This window comes from Colletotrichum jinshuiense, chromosome 1, assembly GCF_051148585.1.
Source record: "Colletotrichum jinshuiense chromosome 1, complete sequence".
Lineage (NCBI taxonomy): Eukaryota > Fungi > Ascomycota > Sordariomycetes > Glomerellales > Glomerellaceae > Colletotrichum > Colletotrichum jinshuiense.
The window spans coordinates 6,043,703-6,069,057 of NC_139302.1; the positions used below are offsets into that span (position 1 = coordinate 6,043,703).

The window sequence follows — 25,355 nt, forward strand, 5'->3', positions numbered from 1 at the left end:
GTTCATGCATGTGCCGCAATGGTACCGTCAGGAACAACTTTGACTGCCCTACCGCAATCACCCTGCACCACCATTACTTGACCACGCTATCGTAACACCCGTCACAACCCACCATCACTTGCCGATAGAAGAGCGGAAAAGAAGAAGAAGAAAACAATACCTGCGAGTTCAACGCGTTCTGCGCCAGCCCAGTTGCTCGATAAGGACCTGCCGCTGCCATATAACGGCGGGGGGGGTAGTCAATCAACATGACCCTCATGGCCGTGGCAGCGGACTCTGGCCATCCGGACGCTCAGATCGCCCCAGGAGCCATGGCTGACCAGGACCCCAACATGCACCGTCAGAACAGCATGAAGCATCGCCAATTCGGTATTTATGCTTCGAGGCGGACCCATCCGAAACCCGTCCCAGCATCTGACGTTCCAGAACAACCCGACGTCGACTTCCCGGCAGCCCACCCACCACCACAAGCACATCCCTTGCCAACATCGCCTCCGCGCTGGGACTCTCTCGCCAACAGCTCTACCAATTTTGTCATGCAACAAAACCCCATCAACCCCCTGGCACAGCCGCAGTCGCCTCGACGTCCTACATATGATTCAGTCTACCAAGACCCCTCCTCCGATACCTTCCCCTCGCTGGCCCCCACTCCCGGCCATGACCTCGAGGACGATCTGAGTGCCGACGAATGGACCAGCCGAGCCCTCGCTCGCTCGATCAAATCCCCGATTCCCTACGACGACGAAGACCGTTCCTCGATAGACACCATGCAGGTCGACAACTTCTCTCGCCCGAGGAGGCCTAGCATCAAGCAGCCGATACAGGACTCCTACCGTCCTCGGCAAGGCACCCATTCTCCCTCGGAGCCGCGCTCTGACCCCAACTCGCATCAGTATGCGTGGCCGCGTCCACGGGGCCAGTCTGGTTCCTCTGCCAGGTCGACCTCTACGTTTGCCTCGATCCCGGTCACAGGAGGTGACAACTACGAGCCCCGCGCACCCTCTCGTTTGCGAAGCGCTCCGCCTCCGTCAGGCCTCGCCCGCCCCCCATTGGCGTACGGCCGTGTCGATAGCTCGAGTTCCGGTCTATCGGCGTACACGCGGGAGGCGCCATGGATGAGTGGGGAAGACGAGATGAGGTCGAGCTACCGGTCTCAAATGACTGCGTCGAGTGCACAGGGAACGTATGTGACGGAAAGAAGCAGTGTTCTCACCAAGAACAGCTCGATCCCATCGCTGTACGCTAACGGGGAGGAGCTTAGTGTCGAAGATGTCATGGGTATGTACGAGAAGGGCTTCCGAGACGACTCGAGTCCCGAAGACAACGACGACGTACGTCCAGTGCCGGCCGCGGAAATCAACAAGCGCAATACGAGAATGCTGGAGGCACTGAGCGAGCCTTTGACGATGCCTGCGAGTTCCCTGGCTGTCCCCATCTCGGGCACCGTTGTCCGCGAATCCACAGCCATGTTTAGGGTATCCGGGTACCCTTCCTCTCTACCGGAGGAGGCAAGCCCCCTCGAGTACGACCGGAAGGAGGACGATAAGGAGAAACGGGACTCTGCAAAGTCCCTGCAGCAAGACACACCGGCGACATCCCCACAGACGAGCACTCCATCGGCCTCCTCTGTGCAAACTTCCGTGGAGTCGGAGCCCGTCGAAATCGAAGAGCCGGGCTCACGGGACCGGTATGGCTTCAAGAAGGCCAACCAATATATTACGAGGGCACAATACGATGCTTGGGACAAGGGCTACTCCGACTACTTGAGTAGACGTCGCAAGAAGTGGACCGCTTTTTTGAAAGAGAACAACATCATGACTAACCGCCCTCAGCGGTTTCCTCCGCATAGTGCGAAGGCGAAGCGGTTTGTCCGCAAAGGCATCCCCCCCGAGTGGAGGGGCGCAGCCTGGTTTTACTACGCAGGAGGTCCTGCCATCCTGGCAAAGCACTCGGGTCTCTATGACACTCTGTTGCAGAAGAAGGCCAAGGATGTTGATGTCGAGGCTATTGAGCGAGATCTCCACCGAACGTTTCCGGATAACGTCAGGTTCAAGCCGGCAAGCATGGCATCCAAGCCCAACACGGAACCCGCACGGGATGGCCAGTCAACGGAGGAATCCGAAGATGGTGCCAAGGACGAGCCCGAAATCATTACGGCTCTCCGACGAGTGCTGCACGCTTTTGCCATCTACAACCCGCGCATTGGCTATTGTCAAAGTCTCAACTTCCTGGCAGGTCTCCTTCTCCTGTTCCTGGATTCGGAAGAGCAGGCTTTCTGGCTGTTGAATGTCATCACCCGCCTGTACCTGCCCGGTACTCACGAAATGAGCCTCGAGGGTTCCAAAGTGGACCTTGGCGTCTTGATGAATGCCATCAGGGAGTCTATGCCTGCCGTCTGGGCCAAAATTGGCGATGATATGGAAGCCGACCCGAACGCGGTGCGACCAGCAAAACCGGTAAAGAAGCCCAGGGCCAGGAGAAAGAACCAGCCCAGCATTTCGTCCAACCACCTCCCTCCCATAACACTTTGCATGACGGCCTGGTTCATGAGTTGCTTCATCGGCACTCTGCCAATCGAGAGCACGCTGCGAGTATGGGACGTCTTCTTCTACGAAGGATCCAAGACACTCTTCCGCATTGCCTTGACCATTTTCAAGCTGGGAGAGAACGAGGTTCGGTCTGTTGCGGATCCTATGGAGATGTTCTCCATCGTCCAGGCAATGCCTCGTCGTCTGTTGGACGCGAATGGCCTCATGGAGGCATGCTTCAAGCGACGCAATGGGTTTGGCCACATCAGCCAAGAGACGATCGACAGTCAGCGGGAAGAGAGGCGCGTCAAGGTCCAGTCGGAGCGAGAGAGAGCCGCAACGTACAACGTCTCGACAAGCAGTAGCAACGCTGCCGAGGGCGATGGCGAGGTCCGTAGGAAAGGTACCCTTTTCGGACGCAAGAGGTTGGGCAGATCGGCAGAGGTGATGTGATTTCACCGCCGGGGAGGACCAAGAGAGAGTTGCATGCATGCATTGAGCCACGGCGTTTGGGGGAAGATTTGCATTTTACGGTAATGACTACATGGCATGCGGCACACTTGGCAAGCGAACAAAAGGATATCATTCCAGAAGAGGGCGCGGCCATGCCCCTAGCATATTGATTTTTTCTTTTTGTTTTCTGTCGGCATAGAGCTGATGTGTTGAGGAGTGCCAGACTGGGGACAAGTAGTAGTGTCTTGCCAAGTTGTAGATAGGATTCGGAGAGGCATAGACAAAGGCTCAAGATTTCATTTGTGCTGGCCAAGGAAAATTTATGATTCACCGTCCTGTTGGAGCTTGTCAGTTTTATGACACTTGATGTGATGGTAATTGCGCGCCCTTGAGCAGAAACTTATTCCCTTTGCTGGGCGCAGCCTTGTGTGCTCTTTTTTTGTTTTTTTTGCTTTGTTCACTAAAAAGATGAGAGATGAACGATGTTGATTTGTGTGTTTCTGTAGCAATCTAGTCTGAAACCCTCATGGAGGAGGGGGTGCTGCCCATCCATCATCGTCTTCTGGTTTGTTGTTGTGAAATCCCGAAACCCCTCCCAAGGTCATCAAGCCGCCTGGAAATGCCGAATTCTCCCATCTCCCCAACGCCGCCAATGCTCGCCGTTTGGCAAAGAAACGCCGCCGTATTTTTTGTAGTTCTCTGTAGTCCCTCGCCCACAGGGCCACGCGGGCCCGTTTTGCTCAAGAGCACGTTCTCTCCCGTGGTATCATGGCCTGACCTTGCCGCTGTTGTCTTTGTAGCAGCAGTAGTATTGGCCCTGTTGCTCCCATCTCTGGTTTCTACTCTGGGGTTCCCACCCCCTTCTTGTTCTTGTTCTTCTTCTTCCCCTCTTCAGCGTCCGGCCCCAGTGCGCCCCCCAGCCCGCCTCAGAGGCGAATTCGATCGCCACCGTTCACTTGGACTCCGGGACGGAAAAGTTGGCGGGGCCCTGGGCGTAGCGGGTGACGTACTGCTTGGCCTGCTTCTCGAACTCGGGGCGGTTGTTCTTGTACTCGTCGGCGATGCGGGCCTCGAGGGGGTCGTCGGGCTGGGGCTCGACGAGGAGGGAGCGGACGGCCTCGAGGACGGCGGCGAGCTTGGTGGCGGGCTTCCAGTTCTCGGGCTTGAGCATGCCCATGCAGATGTTGCCGAGGGAGTCGTTTGTGATGTTGGGGTGGTAGATGCGGGTGGCGAACTTGACGACGGGGGCCTTGAAGGGGTAGTCCTTGGGCAGGCTGATGGCGACGGCGAAGACGCCGCCGGCGTAGGGGGTGTTTTCGGGGCCGGCGACGGTCACGTGCCAGGTGTGCAGGTCCGAGTCGCGGGCGAGGGCGACGGTCATGCCCGTGGGCGGGGAGGAGGTGACCTCGGTGAGTTCCTATCGAGAGTGGCGGCGGTGGTTAGTTTTTGGACGTGTCCCTGAGAGGGTGTGTGGAAGGGCCCGAGGGGAGGAATGGAATGGGGAGCAAAAGTACCTTGGCGATGCGCTTGCTCGACATAATGGGCGATGCGGACGACTCTCTTTTGTCCTTTGGGGGTTGGTGATGTTGCAGTAGGAGAGGTTGAGAAGGTTGGGCGAGCTTTGGCCGGGGCAGAGAGGGAGAGAGGGAGAGGGAGCTAGACTAGTGCTCCTCAAGGTTGGAAGCTCTTCGATCGGCAAAGGGACGGTGGGTCGTTTGAGGGTCGTGTGGGAGCTGTTGGGGGTCTGATTGGCAAGGGCGTGGTTTCCGGTGCGGCTCACAGGGAATGACCGTGAAGCAGAATCAATAGTCGGCAGTAGTGTAAGATCGTGACTAGACGAGACGAGACGGGCGATGTTTTGTGACTGGCGGTTTTGGGTCGGAGGGGGGGAGAAGTAGTAGTCAGCTTCAGGCTGCGGCCGATGGCGGGGTAGCTGGTTTTAAGGCGTGGTGGGGTGAGTGAGGTCAGTCGGAATGGAAGCAGCGCGAGTGAAGGAGCTGGCGGCGGGCTGGTGGTGGCAGTTGGCGCGGTGCAGTGAGTGAGTGACTTGTAACAGGCGAGAAGGGGGGGGGATGGCAGTAATGAATGAGGGTGTACAGCGTCACTGCTGGCTCAGTGCGAAGGCAAGAGGGCTTTCGGCAAACGAAATAGCAGTCTGAAAGAACTGTCTAGCATAGCTTCTCAGCCAAACTCTCAGCCAAACAACTGGCTTACTTGTTTCCCTTTGTTTGACGCCCTGGGCAGCCAGCCAGCCAGCTAGAGAATCTGGAATGAATGAATGAATAGGTGACATGGATTGATTTCTGCAGCCGAGTCACTCGCCGCTGGCAACTGCCCACTTCATCACGGGCGTCTGTCTGGCTTCCTGGAGAGAACCAAGCAGAGGAGGGGGGAGAAGCTCGTTTCACAGCCGAGATGTTGTTCGCGAGCGTTGAAGGTCAGCAATTCACATCGACGTCTCGCAAGTCAATGATTCTTCCAGTGTAGGGGGTGATATGAGAAGTGTTTTCTGTTCCAACTCAAACTCAACCTTGGTAATTCTCTTACAAACGGTGTCCCTAGCCCCGGACAGAGAGTCGCATACTGTAGTCAATAGCAGCACTCAAAGATGTCTTGGCATGCAGCCTCAAACCAAGTGGTATATGCCCGAAGCACTTTCCTATTGTCACCTTGGCTTTATATTGAGGTGAAAAAAAAGACTGAAAAAATAGATATAATACAGTAAAGCCTATCACTTGGAACGGGGCAGCCGTGGTCGTGCGCAAGGTTCGCACCAGTCAGTGCTGCCCGTGTCCGAACGGGAGATCCGTCCATCTTCTAGTTCTCTCCACCCCCCCCCTTCTCTCTGTCAAAATCACGGGCACGGTATGGGTGACGGGTGTCACCCTCACTGCAAATAGGAGAGGACTGAGCATGCGAGCAGGAAATGAGTTGGTGGCGCGGCTTGCTTGCGAGGCACAGACGCGGCCAGGACGAAAGGGCAAGACAGGCCGGCAACGTCATGCATGGCCAGATGCGGTAACCGCCTGCTTACCACCTCGGATCTTGCATCAGTAGGGGGGAGTCTGGAGGATTCAGACGGGGGGTAGGAAAGTTCCGTCAGGCCAACTCTCGCCGAGCTGGCTGGCAGTCGGGGCATGGGTGGTGGGGGGACGGTCATGAAAGATGCATGTCGCGAAGTTGGTTCTTTGTCGCGCTCTCAACCAGGTCACCTGGTCGGGCCGAAATTGCCCTTGACTCTGGGAAAACCGAAGACATGTGAGCTTGATTCAGGTGTGTGTGTGTGTGTGTGTGTGCCTGGTGTCCACGGGCCAGCCTCTAGGTCGTCCACCGTCCGGAGGGCGGGAGAGACAGACGAGGAGAACCGCCGCAAGCTACTGCCTGCAACGCGAGATGCAGTAGCGGATGATCTCTTGGCTAGGGGTGCCTTGGGCCTGCAGCATCTGCGATGCCCAGGCCCTAGGCTGGTTGTGAATGGCTTCCCACTTGCCACAGTGAAGGAGAAGCCTCCCCGGATACTTTGAGAACCGCCCCAAGCCCCCTAAGAAGAAGAAGAAAAGGGAAGAAAAAAATAATACGACGGGGTTAGACCAACACGTGCTACGTTAACTCCGGGGGAACCTCTCGGTGCGCCAACAATTTGATGGACTCATGTTTCTCCTGGGTGATTTGCACAATCTTCAAAAGTGGCCGACTGGCCGGAGCGGAGGAAGAGCAGGACGCGCGCCCCGATGCTACTCGGGGATTGACAGCAGCCGAGAGACCCGAAAACCCCGGGCAGCTCCCCGCAGCGCGTTGGATCAATGATTAATCAATCAACCAACCCATGGATCAATGGATCAATGAAGACAAAAAGTTGCGAATGCGGATGCGGGAACGGTAAGGCTCAGCCACCAGTCAAATCCTGGCATACGACCCTGTTCCTGCACCCGTCGTATTTTCCCCCGTCTCTATTTCCTTTGCCTTCCGTGACTAGCTAGTGATTAATCCCTGGAAGTGAGGTGGTCCAGAGCTGCTGGAAAGGCTCTAGTCAACTCCCATTTGCACTATGCTTTTTCCCCTCAAATGTGCTTTTCCAGAGGTGCTCACATAGCTACGTCAACAACTCCATCCCCAGAAGAGCTACAACCTCGCCTCTCTTCTCAACCCCAAAGCACCTACCTACTTACAGCTCCCGCCGACCAGGTTTCTCTGTATTTCTGCAGCCCTCGTAGACAATACATACATAAATACATGCACGACTCTCGTCACAGCGTCCATCTCGTCCCGTCCGCCGGACCCCATCCCATTCCTCGACTGGTGGACTCGCCGGCGCATGAACGAGGAGCCCTTAGCTGCATTTCTAGGAATCCATCCGAGCCCATCTACTCGACCGCCCCCCGCCTAAGCTCCCCCTTCCCTCGTGCCCCGCGCCACAGCTGGGTTGGTCTTCCTTGACTTTTGGTTTCTTCATGCCCTGAAGCCCGGATACGTGTATTTCCCCTTGGTGAGCTGTACACGCTTGCGCGCGCCGCCCGCACACACACACACACGCACATACACGCACACACACACACCCTCTCTCTCACTCCCTCTTTACGCAAGGAAGCACCCACGCCGACTCCCTTACCTGTCAATGACGGCCGTTGACAACGACTCGCCCATCTGACACCGCTCCTTTTTTGGACTCGGAGACTGTTCAGTACGTGCACCCCTGCCCTATTCAACTCTGTGCTCATTCGTCAACGCCCTCTCGCCTTATTGTCCCCTGCCTTACTCCTCCATGCCTTTGGACCTACCTGTCTTACTCTCCTACTCAGCTCACACTGTTTCTCACTTGCGTTGCTTACCTCTAACGTCCTTCCTTCGCCAACTACAGCCGCATCTTCTTCGTCATCATCGGGCATACCTCACTCAGCCTACCTCTTCCCATGACACGAAGCGTATCCTGCCTCTTTTACTCGAGCTTCTCCTCGCCATAAGCTCGCCGACACACAAGCCTCTCCCTCTACCTCTCCCTCTTCCTCACTCCCCCCCCCCCCCCCGTTGTGGCAGGGTTAGATGCCGCTTTCGGCTTTCCATTCCCCATCTCTCTTGCTCTAGTCTCGCCTCTTTTGTCTCTCCGTCCTCCCGAGCGCCATTTATCGCACCCTGTCCCATTTTAATTCCCACCAGCTGTTGCCACAACCACAGTGAAGAAGCTTGGGAGACATCCTCCAACACTGCTCGCCCTCAAAGACGTCACTCTCCCCAATCGGCAGCCCAGGCTCGGAATCTCGACCCGTGTTTCAGCGCCAAAGTCCGTCGCTGGGATCCACGGCCCCTCTGCACCCTCTTGTCAGCGACTCGCCGGAGCACTCCCGGCTGCTGCTGGCACTCGCTACTCCGAGTCCCCCGACTCAAGGAAAGAAAAAAAAAAAAAATTAGGGTCCCCTACCACCCCGGACAACCATTTTCTCTCTCGTGATTGACCGCGTTCCGTATTTGCATTTCTTGGCCTCATCGTCGTCGCCATGAGTAGACTCGGTTCATGGTTCCGCTCCTCGGGGGCCAAGGGGAGCAGCAATGCGAGCCCGGCTGCGTCATCGGTCAATCTGTCCACCAAGGACCTGTCCGCTAAGGAAATGGCCGATATCGAGGACGCCATGGTGTCCGCCGCCTTCATCATGAACGACGACATCGACGGCGCCGAGGAGCGTCTGCGAAAGGGCGATTCGGCATTTCACCAGCTGGGGATGTCCATGACCACATTCCTGCGCTCCGTCCTCGGCTTTGAGAAGGAGGTCATGAATGAGGCCTCAAAACGGCTGGCCGACACTGAGGCCAAGGCGTGGGCGGACTACAAGAAGGCTGAACGCGAAGGGAATGCCACGAGCAGCAGGATCTACTCACCAGGAACCGAGTTCCTGCTCATCCACGCCGAGTCCCAGCTCATGGCCGCCGTCGTCGCCGTCCTCCACGAGAGCTTGACCGAGGCCCTCAAGGGCTTCTATAAGCTGCGCAAGGCCTTTGTCACTCTCGATGGCATCATGATGCAGGAGGCCAAGGCCCTGGAAAAGGAGAAGGGAAAGGCCGACCCGCCGCCTCTGTCGTCACGGAAGAGCGAGGACAAGATGCCCGGCAGCTTCGACGACGAGGAGTTTGCCGACCTGGACCGCAACGGCGACAGCGACGCCGAGTTTGTCGACGCCAGCGAGGTTCTCAAGTCGGGCGCCGGGACGCCGGCGGAGAAGAAGTCGGACGGTTCGGGCACGCAGACCCCGGCCCAGGACCTGGCCGCACTCAGCTTGGATTCGGACACCTCAACCCCCGCCGGCGACGCGAACCTGGCGCCTCTCCAGGTCTCGTCGCAGCTGGCCGACGACTCTGACTCGGACTCTGGCGTCTTCGCCAACCCCATCGACGCCTTCATCCACAGCGGCGCCAACATGTGCTTCGGCATGCTGCTGTTCATGCTCAGCATGGTCCCGCCCGCTTTCTCCCGCCTCCTGTACGTCGTCGGCTTCAGGGGCGACCGCGAGCGCGGGGTGCGGATGCTGTGGAGGAGCACGCAGTTCGACAACATCAACGGCGCCGTTTCGGGGTTGATTCTCCTGGGCTACTACAACGGAATCATGGGGCAGGCGGACATCACGCCCGCGGAGCGGGACTTCGACGCCGACGCCGAGATGGTGGGGTACCCCGCCAAGAAGTGCGAGGCCCTGCTGGCGTCCATGCGGACGCGGTACCCGGACTCGCGCCTCTGGCGGGTGGAGGAGTCGAGGGTCCTGGGCCAGCAGCGCCGGCTCGCCGAGGCGATCCAGCTGCTCACGACGGGCGAGGAGTCCAAGATGCGCCAGGTCACGGCGCTCAACTGCTTCGAGCTGGCCCTGGCCGCCATGTCGCACCAGGACTGGGAGCTGATGCAGAAGACGTTCCTCCGGTGCCTCGAGCTCAACGACTGGAGCCACACGCTGTACTACTACATGGCCGGCTGCGCGGAGCTGGAGCTGTACCGGGACGCGTTCCACGCCGAGAGCAGGGACGAGGACGAGCTGCGGCGGAGGAAGAAGAAGGTCGAGGAGCTGTTCCGCAAGGCGCCGACGGTGGCCGGGCGCAAGAAGTTCATGGCGCGCCAGCTGCCGTTCGACACCTTCATCACGCGCAAGGTGCAGAAGTGGGAGGACCGCGCCAAGGAGCTCAAGATCGACCTGGCCGACGCCGTCGCCGTGAGCCCCGCGCAGGAGATGGTGAACCTGTGGAACGGCGCCAAGAGGATGAACGACGAGGAGCTCCACCAGTCGATCGGGAGCCTGGAGTGGGAGCGGTGCACGATGCCCGCCGAGGCGGTGGAGAAGGTCAAGAAGACGGTGGACGAGGCGTCCATCCGGTCCATCTGCCTGGCGGCTGTCTACAGGGCCCTTGGCCGGTTCGAGGACGCGAGGACGATCCTGGAGACGGAGGTCCTCAACGCCGACAGGTGAGTCGAGACGCGGCGCGCGATGCGCCGGCCCCCCGCACCCCCCGAGACCGCAAGCTAACACGAATCACAGGGCGGCTTTCAAGGGTGCCACGAGGGACGAGTACCCGATGCCGATGGCGCACTACGAGATGGCGGCCATCGCCTGGGCGCAGTGCTGCCAGCCGGAGGCACACAAGCCGGCGGCAGACGAGCCGGCAGCGGCGGCGGACGAGGAGGGCCAGGCCAAGGCGGCGGCGGAGTACCGCAAGAAGAAGACGGAGGAGTGCCAGGAGTGGCTCGACAAGGTCGTCGCGTGGGAGGCGTTCGTCTTCGACGCGAGACTGGGCATGCGCGTGCAGGCAGCTCTAGAGACGCTCAAGTGGTTCAACAAGAAGAACAAGTGGGCATAGACGAAGAAGGCCCTTTATTCGGGAGTGTTATACATGGGCCTCTGAAGGGGGGGGACGCGCATTTGAACCGGGATCTCACACATATACACGCCCCGGCGCGCGCGAGTGACGATGGAGGCTGTGAGCCTCGTCAGTATATAATATTTCTAGACGCGTTGGCTACCTCCTTTTTTTTTCTTCTTCTGGGCGGGCGAGGAAGGCGGGCATGTATCCTCCGGGAGATATAAAGAAAGCAAATGGAATTCCTGCCGCGCTTCCCGCTCGAACCCCACGCCGGGGAACCAACCCCCCTCATAGAAAGAAGAAAAAAAGAAAAAAAAAAGAAGAAGAATGAAAGACACACAAAAAAGTAGAAAGTCCCTGTGACCCTCCCCACTCGCTAGCTGCTGCTGCCGGTCTTCTTCCCCTTCCGGCCCTTGCGCAGCTCCCGGACCCCGTCCCGCAGGAACCCGGCGCCCTCGCCGGCGGCCCTGGCCCCGCGCTCGCCGACGCGGTGCTTCTCGGCCTCGGCGCGCATGTCGCCCACGGCGTCGGGGCCCCTGCTCGTGCCGTGCGCCCAGTCCAGCACGCCCCAGGCGCCGTAGTTGCCGCCGCCGCCGCGGCCGTCGTAGTGGACGGCCGTGCGGCGCGCGATGCCGCCCATGACGATGCCCGGCACGACGCTGTACCCGGACATGGCGAGCGTCTCCTCGGCGGCGCAGAGCCCGACGAAGAGCAGGTACGTCAGGAGGTGCGGGCGGAGGGCCAGGGCCGGGAGGAGGACGGGGACGACCCGGTGGAGGAGGAAGGGGACGGGATGGTCGGCGTAGAGCATCAGCGAGAAGGGAGGCGCGGCGCGGGCGTGGGCGTACGAGGCGTGGAGCCTCGCGACGCGGCCCGAGTACGGGGGGCGGCGGCCGCCGCCGCGGGGGTGGAGGACGCGGGCGTGCACGTAGTACGTCAGGACCTCGCGGGCGGCGATGAGGAGGGCGACGTGCTTCAGAAGCTGGAAGGGCAGGGGCAGGGCGGACGAGGCGCGGAAGAGGGGCTCGTGGAAGTAGGAGGCGTAGGCGAGGCCGGTGGCGCCCTCGAAGCCCGCCGAGAGGGCGAGGTTGAAGAGCGCGAGCAGCAGCGTCTTGGCGAGGGTCGGGCCGTGGGCCGGCGGGAGGGCGGAAGCGCCGCCGGTCTTGAGGGACTCGGAGAGCGAGGGGAGGAGGGTGTCGAAGAGGAGGAAGACGAGCGAGGGCAGCAGCCAGAGGACTATGCGGAGGGCGAGGGCGCCGAGGAGCTGGATTTTGAGGGCCCCGTGGGAGAGGACCAGCGTCGTCCAGGTCATGTAGAAGAAGAGGAGGTTCAGGGAGGTCGTCCAGGAGGTTACCGAGGGGGCGAGGAAGTAGGAGAATATGGGGAGGGAGAGCAGGATGTCCATTTTGGGTTGTATTTCGTTAATATTTTTTGGTGGTGACGGATTTTTTGGTGGTGGTGGTGGTGGTGAGTGAGTGAGTGACGGGAGCCGTGTAAGTGAGCTCCGGGCGGGTAAAGGGAGCTAGCTAGCTGGCTGGCGTGGCGTGCGGGTTAAAGCGCGATCCAGGCGGATGCGGGAACGTCGGCCAGGTCCAAGGGTCGTGTGCGGTGACGGATTCAGCAGCCCGACGAAAAAGCTCATGGCCACTGCGATGCCGCTGGGTCGTCGAGGGTCAGGAAAGACGTGGTACATAAGCATCGATGGCCCGCGTTGTTGGTAGCCATGACGTAGGGCCGACCGTTGCGTCCCACCCGGGATTAGCGCACAGAGCTGCCCCAAACAGGAAATCCCACGTTCGCATACACACCACCAGGCGACGAAAAATGCCGTCTGGGGATTTGCACAGAGGTGCGCATTTGGCCCGTTTCGACGTCTTATCTGCGAACCCCGTCAATGGCTGTCGGTTTCTCTACAGAGACGCCAATGGGACGTCGGTCTGTCATCCTGACGGCGCTCCGGCCCAGTGGCTCCACCAAGGTCCGTCTCGGCCGGCCCGGAGCCGGGCGCAGGTTCGTCGAGACAAGCGCGTCGACGCCGATGCCTCTTTGGGAGGGGTCGGGCATTACACCGTCGATCACATTTTCTTCGCAGCATGCCACGGCGTTTCAAGAGTCGGAAATCCTGACCGGCGGCCTTCTAATGCCGCGGAAGTCTTGACGCAATTTTAGATGCACCGATTCTGCATTGCGTAGGACCCAAGGCACGACTCCAAGAATACAGTGCCGATGGATTCTCTGGGCGATACACATCGGAGGACCCAACATGCCTTCTTTAGGTAGTTCTCCTTCGACATTGATGTATTCGGGAGACGAGAAAGCATCGCCATGCACCGAGAGTCGGCATGAGAAATTCGCCGTGGGGATACCAGAATGCAAAGGCCCAAGCCAAACAGACCAAGCATCAGGGAGCGCGCAAATTGAAAAGGGAGGAGAAAAACAAAGAAACCCCGACTGTGTTTCCTTTCCCCTCGAAAAACAAAAGGCATGGCCGTCCAACGACATCGTGGAGGTGACGTTGTGACACCACCCCGAATCGCATGTTCGGTCACGGAATTTCAACGGCGCTGCAGCCATGAACGGGAGCACTCAGCAGGGACCCCTCCTCGTCGAGGCCGCATTGAACATGGCGCGGTCCATGCCAAAGCCCAGAAAACCAAACCACTCCAAAAACCCAAAAAGGAACAGAAGAAAAAGTCAAAAGATATCGACGAAGACAAGATTCGAACTTGCGCGACCGAAGCCATGTGCTTTCGAGGCACACCCATTAACCACTCTGGCACTTCGCCTTTCAGCTGTTGTTGAGTTGTCTTCGCTTGTTCCACACTATGTGGGCTGGCCCCGTATGGAAACGATGGGGCGAAGAGTGCAATCTCCATGTCTCGGACGGGGCGCATCGTGGATACACAACGGTGGGTTCCATCCGCAGTGTGTACTTTTGCCCGCGGCGGGAAAGGGAATTAAATGTACAGGAAATATGCAGAAACGTGCAGAGAGAATTTGGTCAAGGCCCCCCAAGGGAGCACGCAGGTTTTTAACGAGATTGGGTCTAAAGCCCGCAAAGGATATCGTATTAACACATTACTCGGTTGTCTGCCCGCGGCCTGCGTCGCGCGTCGGCAGCCCGAAGCTGTACTATTATACTACATGCAAATACTGCAGAGGGAGCAGCGCATCCCATGAATCCCCCAGTTCGCCACCCAGTCCTGGCCCGTCCTATGGCTTCGTCCCTTTCAAGCTCATCCCCCCCAGGACACCCACCCGCCATTTCCCAGAAAGCCTCCAGACGCGCTCGACGCCGACGCTGTACAAAAGGTATTCGATACAAAATCGTACATGACCTCCTCGAAAAGATTATGCAACTCCCTACGTGGGTTGGATATAACTCAAAAAAATACGGGGCCTGATCGTAGACGGCTGTAGCTCATTAAAAAAATAGAAGGAGGGAAACAAAGAAAAGAGTTTGTCCAAAACATGGACTGCCGAAAACGTGAGACCCCTTTGCTCAGCTGATGGGGGGCCCTGGGAGATTGGACATCATAAAAACTACCGGTCCAAGAAGTACTCTCACCGCGTGCCGGTCCTTCGCCCGCGGTCGCCATCCTTCTTAGACGTAGCGCGCAGCCAATCGTCCCACTCCTTGCTAATCTCCATGAGAACCGCACCCATGACGCCGGCGCTCGCCATCAAGCCATGGCCCTCGCCCTCGAGGACGCGAACCTCGCAGCGCTTCATCGTCTTGCCCAGCCACTTGACGTTGTCGACCGGCACGCGCGTGTCGCGGCTGCCGTGGTGGATCACGACAGGTCGAGTAATGTCGACGTATCGGAAACCGATGGTGTGCCTGCGCTCCAAGCAGACGAGCAGGTCGACGGCCGGGTTGGCGCCCGTGGTCGCCAGCTCCCAGATGGCATGGGTCAGTCTGGTGTCGTACATGGCCTGGCGCTCCTTGTCCATCAACGCGTCCGAGGCGGCGGCGAAGACCTGCGCTTCGGCGTCGTAATGGCTTTGCGCCGATGCCGTGCCGGTCGGCCTTATCCTGTCCATGTTCTCCGTGGCAGTCGGTGCGGGTCTGCCCGAGAGGTCGTCGCGGTCGAACCCCAGGCCCAGATTTTCCTTGTCCAAGTGGGCCATGGTGTCCCGCTTGTTGCCGAGCGTCGCCGGGGTGTCCCTGCCTGTCGTGGCGACGGACTTGCGCTTGCTACGCCTCGGGGTTTTGGGCAGCGAGCTCGTGATGGAGCTGCTCGTGGCCGACATGAACGAGCTGTTGGCGGCCTTCAGGAACGTCGCCGGCAGTGCCCGCAGGATCCGTTGCGAGGTCGGGATCGCGTTGGTCGGGGGGAGTGCCTGGGACGTGCCGAACACGTTCATCTGCGAGGGCGGGATCCAGGGCGCCAGGAGATGGATCTTGCCCCGGATGTGCTGCGGCATTCTGAGAGCGGTGGCGAGCGCGTAGATGGCGCCGGCCGAGTGAGCGAGGATGGAAAATTTTGTAATCTTGAGGGCCTGGCAGATGGCGTACACGTCGTCCGGCCAGCTGAGCGGCGTGGCGGTGCCGTCGGCGTACGGCTCGCTGTCGCCAACGCCGGGTCTGTCTGGTGTGATGAGACGTAGCTTCAGCGTCAACGCGAGCTCGTCGTAAAAGGCCGTGATATATCTCGTCAGCCCCATGCCCACGCAGCAGAAGACGGCGGAGCCGTCCGCATCCCCCACTTCGGAGAAGGAAATCACTCGGCCGGTCTGCGGGTGTCGAATCTTTTGGGACAGCCGAGGAGAGCACAGGTAGGACTCGACGGCGTCGTCGACCGAGTCGGCGCTGCGCGGGCGCTCATAGCCCGCGGGCATGCTGTTGCGCGGGTCCGGAGACGCCGCAGAGTTTCGCGAGCTGGTCTGCGACTCGTCCACCTTGGGGCTCAGCGGCGCGGATAACCGCTTGAGCCTGGAGCTGCTGCGTTTCATTTTGAGGGTGTCGCCTGCGTCTGGGGTATCTCGTCCCGATTTTCGTCTGTTCCGGTCCATGTATTCATCGCGGCGGCGGCCTTGGGCGACGGCGGGGAACGGCGCGCTGTCTTCGACGTCGTCTTCCTCGAACAACGGGCCGGTTCTCCGCAGGTCCTCTGTGTGTGTCCTCTCGAAAAATGGGCGGCTAAAGGACCTGCCGGATGCGTCGGCCGACGCTCTAGCCAGGTCGTTTTCGGAAGCGTGGCGAGACAGGTGTTTCCGCCTCGACGCCTCACGTGTAGGGGTCTGCTCCTCTCCTTCAAATATGATGTCGCTGGTGCCGTTGCCGCCGCTCTCTCTCTTGGACCGCGAGGACCTTGCGGACGATCTCTTCGCATTGGACCCGGTCTTGAAGAGGGACGAGTCCCGCGCAGGGATGGGCCTGGGGCTGACGGCCGAATCCCAGCTCGGGCTGGCCATGTCGCCGGTTTGGGGGCCTCCTGCTCCTGGTGTGGGAGACTCCGGACCGTAGGCGGGCTCCTCGCTGATGGGGGTCTCGGCGAGGAAGGGGTCCGGTCGCAGCGACGTTCCGGTAAAGCTGTTTGAGCTGCGGTCGCCAATGCTGGCGCGCTTCTTTTCTTCGTTGTCGCGGAGTCGTTCCTTGGAACTCATGTACATCAAACCCCGGTGAGCCCTACCCTGTTTCCTGCCCCAGCTGTCGAAGGAGCGCTGTCGCTTGAGCTCGGGGGTTGGCGCGGAACCACGTTCTATGGAGAGGTTGCCTATGCTCTGGGCATCGTCCCGCGAACCGAGGGAGCCTTTGGATGAGGGTCGGGAGGAGCTTCGCAGGAGGGACTTGAGACCGCCGGATGCGTCGCGAGCGGGGGACTTGGCCGCGGTCAGAGGCGAGAAGCCGGAGGGGGGCTTGGCGGTCCGGATGACAGGGGCGGAGGCGGCGAGCTCGTCGAGGGGAACGTCGGTACTGCGCAGCTTTTCGATCGAGGGTTGGTGGAAGGCGCCGTAGTCGACTCCAAAGCTGCCCTGGGGAGGTGATGTAGGGACAGACAAGGTCGTCGGGGCAGCAGGGCGGTCAGGGTGGTGATCGGCAGGCTTGGTTATCACGGAGAAGCTGGTGATCAGGGAAGAGATGACCTCGGGGGAGCTGGAAACGGCTTCGGTAGGGCGGGATGCAGGAGGAAGAGAGCGGCGGCGCGGGCGAGGTTCAGGGGTTTGCAGGTTCCGGTAGCGCTGGGGGATAGGGGGGATTGAGGTTGGATCGTAGTCGTCCATGGCGACGGGCAGGGACCAGAGACGAGGACAATGGGACGGGGTTGGGCCACGCGACGTCGACTGCAGCAGGACGGCACCGGGACCGGCCTCAGGAGTCAGGAGAGGGCACGGAGTAAAACTTGGCCGGGTGCAGCGATGGCCCAAACAAGCGTGGCTACCGTCAGGTGAGTGAGAGAAAGGTGTAAAAAAAATAAAAAAAGGTACCGCGCAGAGTATACTCGGTTGGTACAATCAAGAGGGTCCGAGTAGATGCGACGGTGACAGAGCCAACGGGAACAATGGAAACGCAGAGCTAGGGCGGCCGTGGCCCCCTTACCGTGCGTCAATCGGGACCTGGGCTACACCGTAAGCGTAGGATGGGGGCGAAAGTTTCTTCTTCGTCTCGTCTGGGCCGGATGCAATTGGAAGTCTGCAACGTCGCTAGCACACGCAGCGAAGGGCGGCGACGTGACCGAAGGGACGCGGCGGCAGCACTCGCAGGGCTAGGCGCAGGATCCAGATGCAGCAGGGCGGGCGTGGGCGCAGGTACGCGGAGTGGTAGTGGGCAAAGGTACCGACGAGTCGACGACGGATGCAGACGAACGAGGAAAGGTGGGCGACTGTGGGGAGGGGGGGTCTCTCTCTCTCTCTCTCTGCTGTTCATGCAGGTCGACAATGGCAAGCAGTCGTCGCAGCGCAGGTATGCTGGTACGGATATGGCGTTTTCGGAATGCAGCAGGGCGCGCGTTCGGCAGAGGATTATTTCCTGGCACTTGGGCGGAATGTCTCGTATCGTCTCGTCTTGTCGCGTTGATTGATCGACCCAGACGGGAGATCACGAAAAGGGGGCCGTGCTCGTATTTTTTTCTTCCTTTTTCCTTTTTCCCACTCTCTGGCTTTTGGGGACTTAATTTTTCTTCCCTGTCCCTCCAATGATGATCCCCCCCTGTGCCCGATCAGACGATAGAGTGAAAGTGAGAGAGTGAGAGGGGCGTGTCGTGTGGGTGGATGGGTAATTGGATTGGCACAGTCAATCGATGAATCGGTTGGTTGCTCGGACTGGCGGCAACGTGACTGGCGGGTAGAATTTTTGGTTCGTCCCCTGGCTAAATCGGGGATGGAGGGGGGAGGGTTAGTTTTGGTTTAGTCGAAGCGTCGGTCGAACTGACGAGGAGGAGGAGGAGGAGGGGGAAAATAGAGGGAAAATGGATGGAAACGCAGACGGCGCAGAAGACGTAGGAGGGAAGAGCTCCAAAGTCAGGGTCGCATTGACGGTGGCCCGGATCCAAATCGGTGGCGTCGCGAATCGGGCTGACAGAGGGAAGCCGGCGAAGGAATGGGCCTCTATTGATTGCTCGTCATTTCTCGAATGGTAGACTGCAGGTGGACGCCGCGTGTTATTAGCCCCAGATTGGTGTTATTGCCCTCCCTCACCCCCCCTTGCGCTGGGAAGTGAGCGAGCGAGTGCATAACTGGCTGGTGTCTTGGGTGGTGCGGCATCACCAAGCCAAGGGGAGTGACGAGGTGGTGTGCAATGCCGAGTGCCCTTCAGACAGCGCAGGTATTATTAAAGCAGACAAGAGACGGAACGACGAATTAAAGTGTGCGCGTACGCGGTGGACGTGTAGGTAGGTAGGTAGGTAGGCCCGAGACAACGGACAACAACGGCAGCGCATGCCTTGCTGCAAGGCACCAGGGCACAGGCACGCATGGATGGCGCCGGATGGGAATGGATGGGAATGGATGGGATGGCATCACAAGGGCGAGAGATGGCTGACGAGGCCGAATTGGGAGAGTGGGTGCATGGCAGAGGAATCGAGGGATGCATGTATTGGGGAAAAAAAGGGGTCCCGTAGCGCCATGGACCGCGGCCAGCCGTCCACATTTGGCTCGCACGCTTCCCAGGGCTGCCCAGGGCTTCCCAGGGAGGTGAGGGAGGAATGAAGGAGAGAGAGAGAAATAGCGTGGGGAGGTAGACAGTAAGAAAGCCCAAGTCGAATGCAACTCACCCCAGCGTAGTATACGAATACAGTTCCCTGTACCGAAGAGAATGCGATGTGAAGCTCGACCGGGAGTGCCCCCTTCCAGGTGCAAATCTCAATCCAGGCGCACGGGACCGGAATAGTGGGGGTGTTAAACAGGGGGGAAGCCTGGAGCCCGGAGAGCCAGATTTTTAGCTGTTTGGCGAAGGATGACCTGACGTCGGCGAGGGAGCTCAAACCGTCCTTTGACAAGGCAGAATGCACAAGAGAATGACCCCAAAAAAGAGACGAGAGGATTTTCGGGGGGCCTTCAAACGCTCAAACGTTTCCGCCGACTTAGTTCCTACACGTCAGAAATGTTAGCCTGAAACAGCCCGTTAAACCTTTCTTCCTCTCATCACATCCAAGCAACCACAGCCATCATCTCCTCACATGTCGTATATTAGTACCGTAGTCGTACATCATAGCGTCCAGCTGCGCTACCCCCTCCCCCCCCCTCTTCGCATCCCCGGGGACTGGCCTTCGGAATTGGCCAATCCCACCCGCAGCCCTTCGGACCCTCTTTGTCGGCCCGGTGCGGATACCTGAAAGAGACCCTGTCGGTGGGGACAGTGGACGGGGTCGGGTACGGGGCCGTAGTCGGGGGTGAGCGAGCGAGCAAACAAGCCGGGAAGTTGGATGGAAGCAAAAACCGACACACGCAGCTAAGAACTGAAGACTTGGTTTGAAGTTGAGGCCCCGGCCAAACATCCGGGATGCTTCTCTCGGGTCCCGGCCGCACCAATCTTGCCCACGACGTGGCACGAGCCGCGGGGGCGGGAGGACCAATAATTAGACTCAACGAGACGCATACAACGTGACAACTTACCCTATCAGAACGTGAACTCTTTTCCTTCGCAAGAGAGAACTCTGTTTTTTCTTTTCTTTTTTTCCCTTTGTTTCGTATCTTTTTTATTCCCCCTTCGCGCTCGAGTCCTCCTTGTCTTCTGGAAGCCAGCCCAACCGTACGGGCAGAACGATGGATCAAATAGCCAAGAGATGCGGTTTGATAGGCCGTTGTCGGGGTCGTATCTGCGCCCGAAGCGGGATGCAATTACCGTTGGCGACTGTTCGAAATTGTCTCGATAAATATTGCGGATCGCCAAGTATCGACGGCAATGCCTGACTGATATCGGGCAGCTGACCGTCGAAAACCAGACTCTGAATCAGATGGGGCGGCGAGAAACCAGGTCGAGCATGAGCTTTTCTAGTACGGGAAGGAGAAGGAGGAGGGAGGAGGTCGTCAGCGGCCGTCGGGGCTCCCCTATATACCATGTTTCTCAGCGGATGGCCCCTCCGCCCTGCCCGCGGTGCCATGCGAGGAGCATCGTGATCTCTCCCTTCCGTGTCTCGTCCTGCGGTGCGCTTGTCTCTTGGCTGCATCGCCGTCCGCTTGCCCCGACGACGGTCACGCCTGGTTCAGGCCCACGTCCTCTGCCGCTGAAGGGGCCGCGTACATCGCACTACGCCCTGCAGCTGCAGATGTCTCACCGCCCGTTCGTGTTGAACACGCCGGCCGACCGACGTGAATGAACTTTCTCTAGAGTACCAAGGTGGTCCAAGAATAACATCCCATGGGCCGACCGACGCGCTCCGGCTCGTGGGCACGCACGGTAAACGCAGAGTTCGGGTGATGTGCATGTAGGTGCATGTTTGCCCGTTTTGCTCGATCAAACTTTTTTTGGGGCTGCATACTGCATACTGCACACTGCGCATGCAACCGCAAACCCCTCTCTCACTTGTCCGAGTTTTCTGCGCGCAGTTGAGTATACTATCTGTGGAACTTGCCGACGTCACACGTTGTCTCGGTCGTTATTGTTGGTGCTCCCACCTAACCGCCGGCCGATTTCCTCCATGTTTGACTGACGGGGATTCGTGCGCTTGCCAGGAAGAAAAAAACACGTTCAAGACAAGACAGCGGGACTGCCGTGTCAGAAACAAGGCCCGATAGAGGGTGCGTGTCGCGTCGTGGTCAAATCAATCAAAAAGGCCCTCAAGTCTCTCCGTCTTGCCTTGTCTCGTCTTGTTTTGTAAAGATTTGTTGTTTTGCACGGGGGAAGATCGCCGTGCGCCCGCCTGGGAAAACTGTCTCTCCGACAGAAGCAAGCAAAGAGCAGACTACCCTGTACAGAAATCTTGTTTTCCTCTCCCCGCCCCCGGCGTGGTCCCTGCCAAGCGTTGGGGGAACCGCAGTCTAGAAGCAAGGGAGGGCTTTCGACGACGATCAGGCCGGGTTGAAAATATGGAGGCGTATGTTCACCCCCTTCGCCCTTGAAGACACATGCAGATTGGTTGTCGCCGAAAGGCTCCCGGAGAATCGCCTGGTGCTGACGGGGCGTTCTCTGCGTGATATGCACGGTTTGGGAAAAGGTCTCCGTGCTGGTTAAGAGCTTGCCTGGCTGTCATTACAAGGCTGGAGGAGGAGCTCATATAGACATTTCATAAGAAGAAGAGCCCTAGTCGGGTTACAAACCGTGACATTATGCATCTTGTCACGTCATCTGCACTCAGGACAGTCTCTAGCGAACAAGGGGGCAATCAACACATCACTTGTAGGTATGCAATCAATCACGTGGTCATACGAGGGGGAACAGTCATGAGGTGGCCGAATTTCTCATTACCTCGCCCTGGTGAGGGCTCAAGCCGGTCAAGGGCCATCCGCTAGGGATAGCCCCGACGAAAATCATCAAGATATCATCATCTTCATACAAGAAGACCGCCCAGCTGTATCGCAAAAGCGGAAAAACCAGTGCAGGCCGCACATCCTCCATCCAAATCCAAATCCAAATCCATTCCCTGTAACATAGGAAAACAAACATGTGGTCGGTTCAATCTGACATGTTTTGTTGCGTTGGGAGATGTTCCGTTTTTTTTTTGTTGGCGGGCGGGCGCGAAGAGGGAGCGCCAAGCCTGTTGTTCCTTTTCGCTCTTATCCCTCCTCGGCCTGCCCTGGAGTTGAGGCGGGCACGTTACCGTTCCTCTAAACATCCGTAGTATCCATCGGTGAGGAAAAAAGAAGACAAAAAACACAATCTGTATGGTTGCTGGCACCATTCAACATGTGCCCGGTGTTTCTAATACCGTAACGCCGCTCCTTTCCGCAATGGAGGAGATGAGAGAGAAGAGAAGTTGAGTTGCGCCCCCGGTTTCGTTCCCAAGTAAGCAAAGCAGTTGAGAAGGAACAAACTTGGTCGGTGGTGTCTTTTTTTTTTCGTCGGTTTTGTTGGTTTTTTTGTATGAAATAAAGAGTAGCAAGTTTCTCGTTTTCGTTTCCTCTAGTCTCTCTGATGAGCCGTGGGCTTCTCCCCCTCCCGCCACCTACGAGTGAACGTGGAGCAAAGGGGGGGAATAGTGCCCAGAGGGTAAACGCCAGTTTGGCAGGAGAAAAAAATGCCACGCCCGCAGTGTCTGTATTGGAAACTCGTCCAGGTTTGCGGGAAGTGAGAAAGTAAGAAGCGCGGGAGGAATGAGTTTCTCGTGTGCGGTGTATTAGTCCTCTCGACTCCGGTAATCCACCAGAAAGGTTTCGGCCAACCTCGATGAGAAGTGGAGATGGTTTTTCAAACGAAAAGACAGCTCCCAAATGGTGTTTTTCCAATCTGGTGTGGGAGAGAGGGGAGAAAGTGACAACCGGCAGAAAAAAAACAACAGACCTCCTTGGGATCGCTTCTCAGACAACCTCCTTTCCTTTTGATGCAATCCCGAAGCAGAGCCAAAAGAACAAGAACAAACCGCGTTTAACGCCGTGGCAAATACCATGCTCGCTTTATAATTGCACATGTGTTTGCTGGTCGAGTCAACTCGACCGCCAACCAAAAACCCTCTCAGACGGTTCTGGGTGTTCGCGCGTTGCTATGGTCGATAACATCGTCGAGGTGGTTGCACATGGCCACGAACAGGTCGAAGAAAAGCTTGCTACCGCCGCGCTCCATCTCAGCCTGCATGGTTCCGCTCCTCTTGAATGTCTTGCGACACCGGATGACCAGGGCGAGGTAGTGAGCGCGCAGCCGCGAGTCCGAGTCCGGGGTGTGGGCGTAGGCGTACTGGGCGGAGCGCAGGATGGTTCCGACGTCGATGCCGGACTGGAGTCCCTGCTTGCGCAGGGCCAGGCGCTTGAGCTCCTCGAGCCCGTACCGCTCCGCGGCGCAGTATATTACCGTGTCGCGGAGGATTTGTTGCCCGCAGCCCGAGACGTAGATTGTTGCCTCACTGGGTGTTGTCGTTGTGGGAGTGGAGGGCACCATTCCGGGGCCGGCGGCGGCTGCGCGGCCGCCTCTGTTGTTTTCGGGGTTGGGGGATGTTTGGGGGGTTCCTCTGACGGCGTCCTCGAGCTCCCAAGAGTTGCGGTGCCTGTTGTGCATGAGGCGGGGGTAGTAGTCGCCCTTGTAGAGGTACTCGAGGACGGAGGAAAAGACTTCGGGTTCTTCGTCGGGGAGGGAGATCCTCTTGCTCTGCGACTCGAAGAACTGGCCTCGGCAGGCGGCCTCGAAGAAGGGCGACTGGAAGAGGACGTCCTCGTGAGCGGCAAACAGCCGGCCCTCCCTGCCGACCGTCAGGGTGACGATGGGCGAGGGGGCCACGGGCTTGCCCGCCTTGGTCGGCACCGGCGCGGGGACGGCCGGCGGGGCCATGGAGGGCTCATCCGTCATGGACCGTTGCAGTTTCGATATCTTTTGGGGATCCCGGATCGAGCTTGGCTTCTTCATCCTCGACGACTTGTCGACGCGGACGTTGGGGTCTTGCGACCTAAACGTGCGCTTGAACAACGACATGCCGGCGGCTGGTTGTGGTAGGGATGGCTTGTTTCTGAAGAAGGGTGTTGTTGATGTTATTGTTGTTGTCGTTGTGGTGTGGTATGGAAGCTCGAATGGGACGATGGTGTGAAGACAAGAAACCTAGAGCGGTAGAGGCGCGTTGCACAGGGTCCTTATATGTCTTTGTCTACGGGATAGAAGACATGTAGAGAGCGACGAAATGAGCGAATAGAGGAGAAGGGGGAAAGGAGGAAGGGGGGGGTAGGGTGGAGGGGGAAGATCGGGGAGAAGTGAGAGAAGTGAGGGACAAGTGACACACAAAAAGATTGACTGGGGGTCCGGGGTGGGAGATGTCTCCTTTGGAGGGATTCAGAAACGAAGGACCCAAGGAGGTATTCCCAACTTGCAACTTTGCGACCCTTTTTTGGTTGTGGTGGAGGGGGGGGGAGGGGAGAACCAGAAGGAAGAGGGGAGGTTGCGGAGGGGGGCCCGTCTTATTTATACCGGCCGCGAGGTTGGTGATGTTCTCCCGCGTCCCCGACCACGACGGCCGCTTGTCATTGGCTGCCGCCCTGGCCGGCCGCCGTATTTTTGGCGTGGAGCCGGAGGCCGTTGCGTAGCAGGAGCCGCGGCGTGATAGGGCGAGGAGGGCTAGGCTGCCTGGCCAGGGTAAACAACTTGGCGCGCGTTGCTGACGCCAGGCGTTGCTGGACGGCGATTGACGCTGTTGGGGGGCGATGGGATGCGTGTGTGTGTGTGCAACCAACCCGAGCAAGCATGAATGGGCGGGCAGGCAGCATCGCCGCCTAACGCCTATCGAAATGGAACGTCAGCGACGTCGAGTGGTGTTCCAGTACCCGCCAACCGCCCCCGGGGCGCCTCCAACCGGGGGAGCAGCCGCTAACGCACACTCAATTCCCGTTTGCCTCAAGACCAAGGTAAGAAGGTATCGGTACATGTGGAGGCTACCTGACGGCCCTGACGGCCCTGGGGCCAGCCCTCCTCCGATCCCCGAGACCAAAGGACTCCCGGTGCGCTGGCAGCCAGAGCCAGGCCTGTGTACATTCGCCATGTACCTCGCTCGCCCCGAGCCCGCCAAGGGTCGGGAATGGCGGCCCAAGACGGTCGACCACCGACACCTCAGCATCGTCGCATGCGCTGTCGTAGGTCGCCCACGTGAGGGAGCCCCTACGCGGGGCTCGCGCAATTGCGGACGATGCTTCATTTCCCTCATGGGTACCTCATGGACACTGAGAGAAGTCCCCCGAAGGCGGTCGGCAGCCTCTTGGTCGTGTTATTGGCTGCCGCCGCCCAGAGTACTGTTACCTCGTCTGCCCAACAGAGATTCGTGCTTGATAAGGTATCCGACTGATTCGGCCAAGGTGCCAACTCACCGGCGGCTCAACTTCTACCGTTCCGGTTGGTGAATCGACCTTGTGGACATGCACCGTACCGTTGCCATGGTTGCCGTACGTGTACATCTCCTCGAGCCATCTGGAAGCTCTCTCGATGCTGCAACTCCCCTCATTCATCATCATCGCCCCTCTCCTCTCCCCTCC

The 25,355-nt window shown here is 58.8% G+C and overlaps 7 protein-coding genes across 7 annotated transcripts; 3 read left to right on the top strand and 4 right to left on the bottom strand.

The window, feature by feature from the left end:
* Positions 1 to 248: 248 nt before the first annotated feature.
* EsH8_I_001581 (uncharacterized protein) lies at positions 249 to 2,981 on the top strand (the record flags this gene model as incomplete). The annotated part of the gene is made up of 1 exon (XM_083268994.1): positions 249 to 2,981. One exon carries the CDS (start codon positions 249 to 251, stop codon positions 2,979 to 2,981), a length of 2,733 nt encoding a protein of 910 aa, XP_083119432.1.
* A 952-nt stretch (positions 2,982 to 3,933) lies between these two features.
* On the bottom strand, positions 3,934 to 4,519 carry EsH8_I_001582 (ubiquitin-conjugating enzyme/RWD-like protein; the record flags this gene model as incomplete). The annotated part of the gene is made up of 2 exons (XM_083268995.1): positions 3,934 to 4,398; positions 4,496 to 4,519. 2 exons carry the CDS (start codon positions 4,517 to 4,519, stop codon positions 3,934 to 3,936), a joined length of 489 nt encoding a protein of 162 aa, XP_083119433.1.
* Positions 4,520 to 8,473: 3,954 nt separating this feature from the next.
* EsH8_I_001583 (outer membrane protein Iml2/Tetratricopeptide repeat protein 39) lies at positions 8,474 to 10,811 on the top strand (the record flags this gene model as incomplete). The annotated part of the gene is made up of 2 exons (XM_083268996.1): positions 8,474 to 10,419; positions 10,493 to 10,811. 2 exons carry the CDS (start codon positions 8,474 to 8,476, stop codon positions 10,809 to 10,811), a joined length of 2,265 nt encoding a protein of 754 aa, XP_083119434.1.
* A 379-nt stretch (positions 10,812 to 11,190) lies between these two features.
* Positions 11,191 to 12,219, bottom strand: EsH8_I_001584 (uncharacterized protein; the record flags this gene model as incomplete). Its single annotated transcript, XM_083268997.1, has 1 exon — positions 11,191 to 12,219. The coding sequence occupies one exon, from the start codon at positions 12,217 to 12,219 to the stop codon at positions 11,191 to 11,193; it is 1,029 nt and encodes a 342-aa protein (XP_083119435.1).
* Positions 12,220 to 12,708: 489 nt separating this feature from the next.
* EsH8_I_001585 (uncharacterized protein) lies at positions 12,709 to 12,972 on the top strand (the record flags this gene model as incomplete). The annotated part of the gene is made up of 1 exon (XM_083268998.1): positions 12,709 to 12,972. One exon carries the CDS (start codon positions 12,709 to 12,711, stop codon positions 12,970 to 12,972), a length of 264 nt encoding a protein of 87 aa, XP_083119436.1.
* A 1,406-nt stretch (positions 12,973 to 14,378) lies between these two features.
* On the bottom strand, positions 14,379 to 17,042 carry EsH8_I_001586 (alpha/beta hydrolase; the record flags this gene model as incomplete). The annotated part of the gene is made up of 1 exon (XM_083268999.1): positions 14,379 to 17,042. One exon carries the CDS (start codon positions 17,040 to 17,042, stop codon positions 14,379 to 14,381), a length of 2,664 nt encoding a protein of 887 aa, XP_083119437.1.
* A 5,824-nt stretch (positions 17,043 to 22,866) lies between these two features.
* Positions 22,867 to 23,814, bottom strand: EsH8_I_001587 (BTB/POZ domain-containing protein; the record flags this gene model as incomplete). Its single annotated transcript, XM_083269000.1, has 1 exon — positions 22,867 to 23,814. One exon carries the CDS (start codon positions 23,812 to 23,814, stop codon positions 22,867 to 22,869), a length of 948 nt encoding a protein of 315 aa, XP_083119438.1.
* Between the last annotated feature and the right edge of the window lie 1,541 nt (positions 23,815 to 25,355).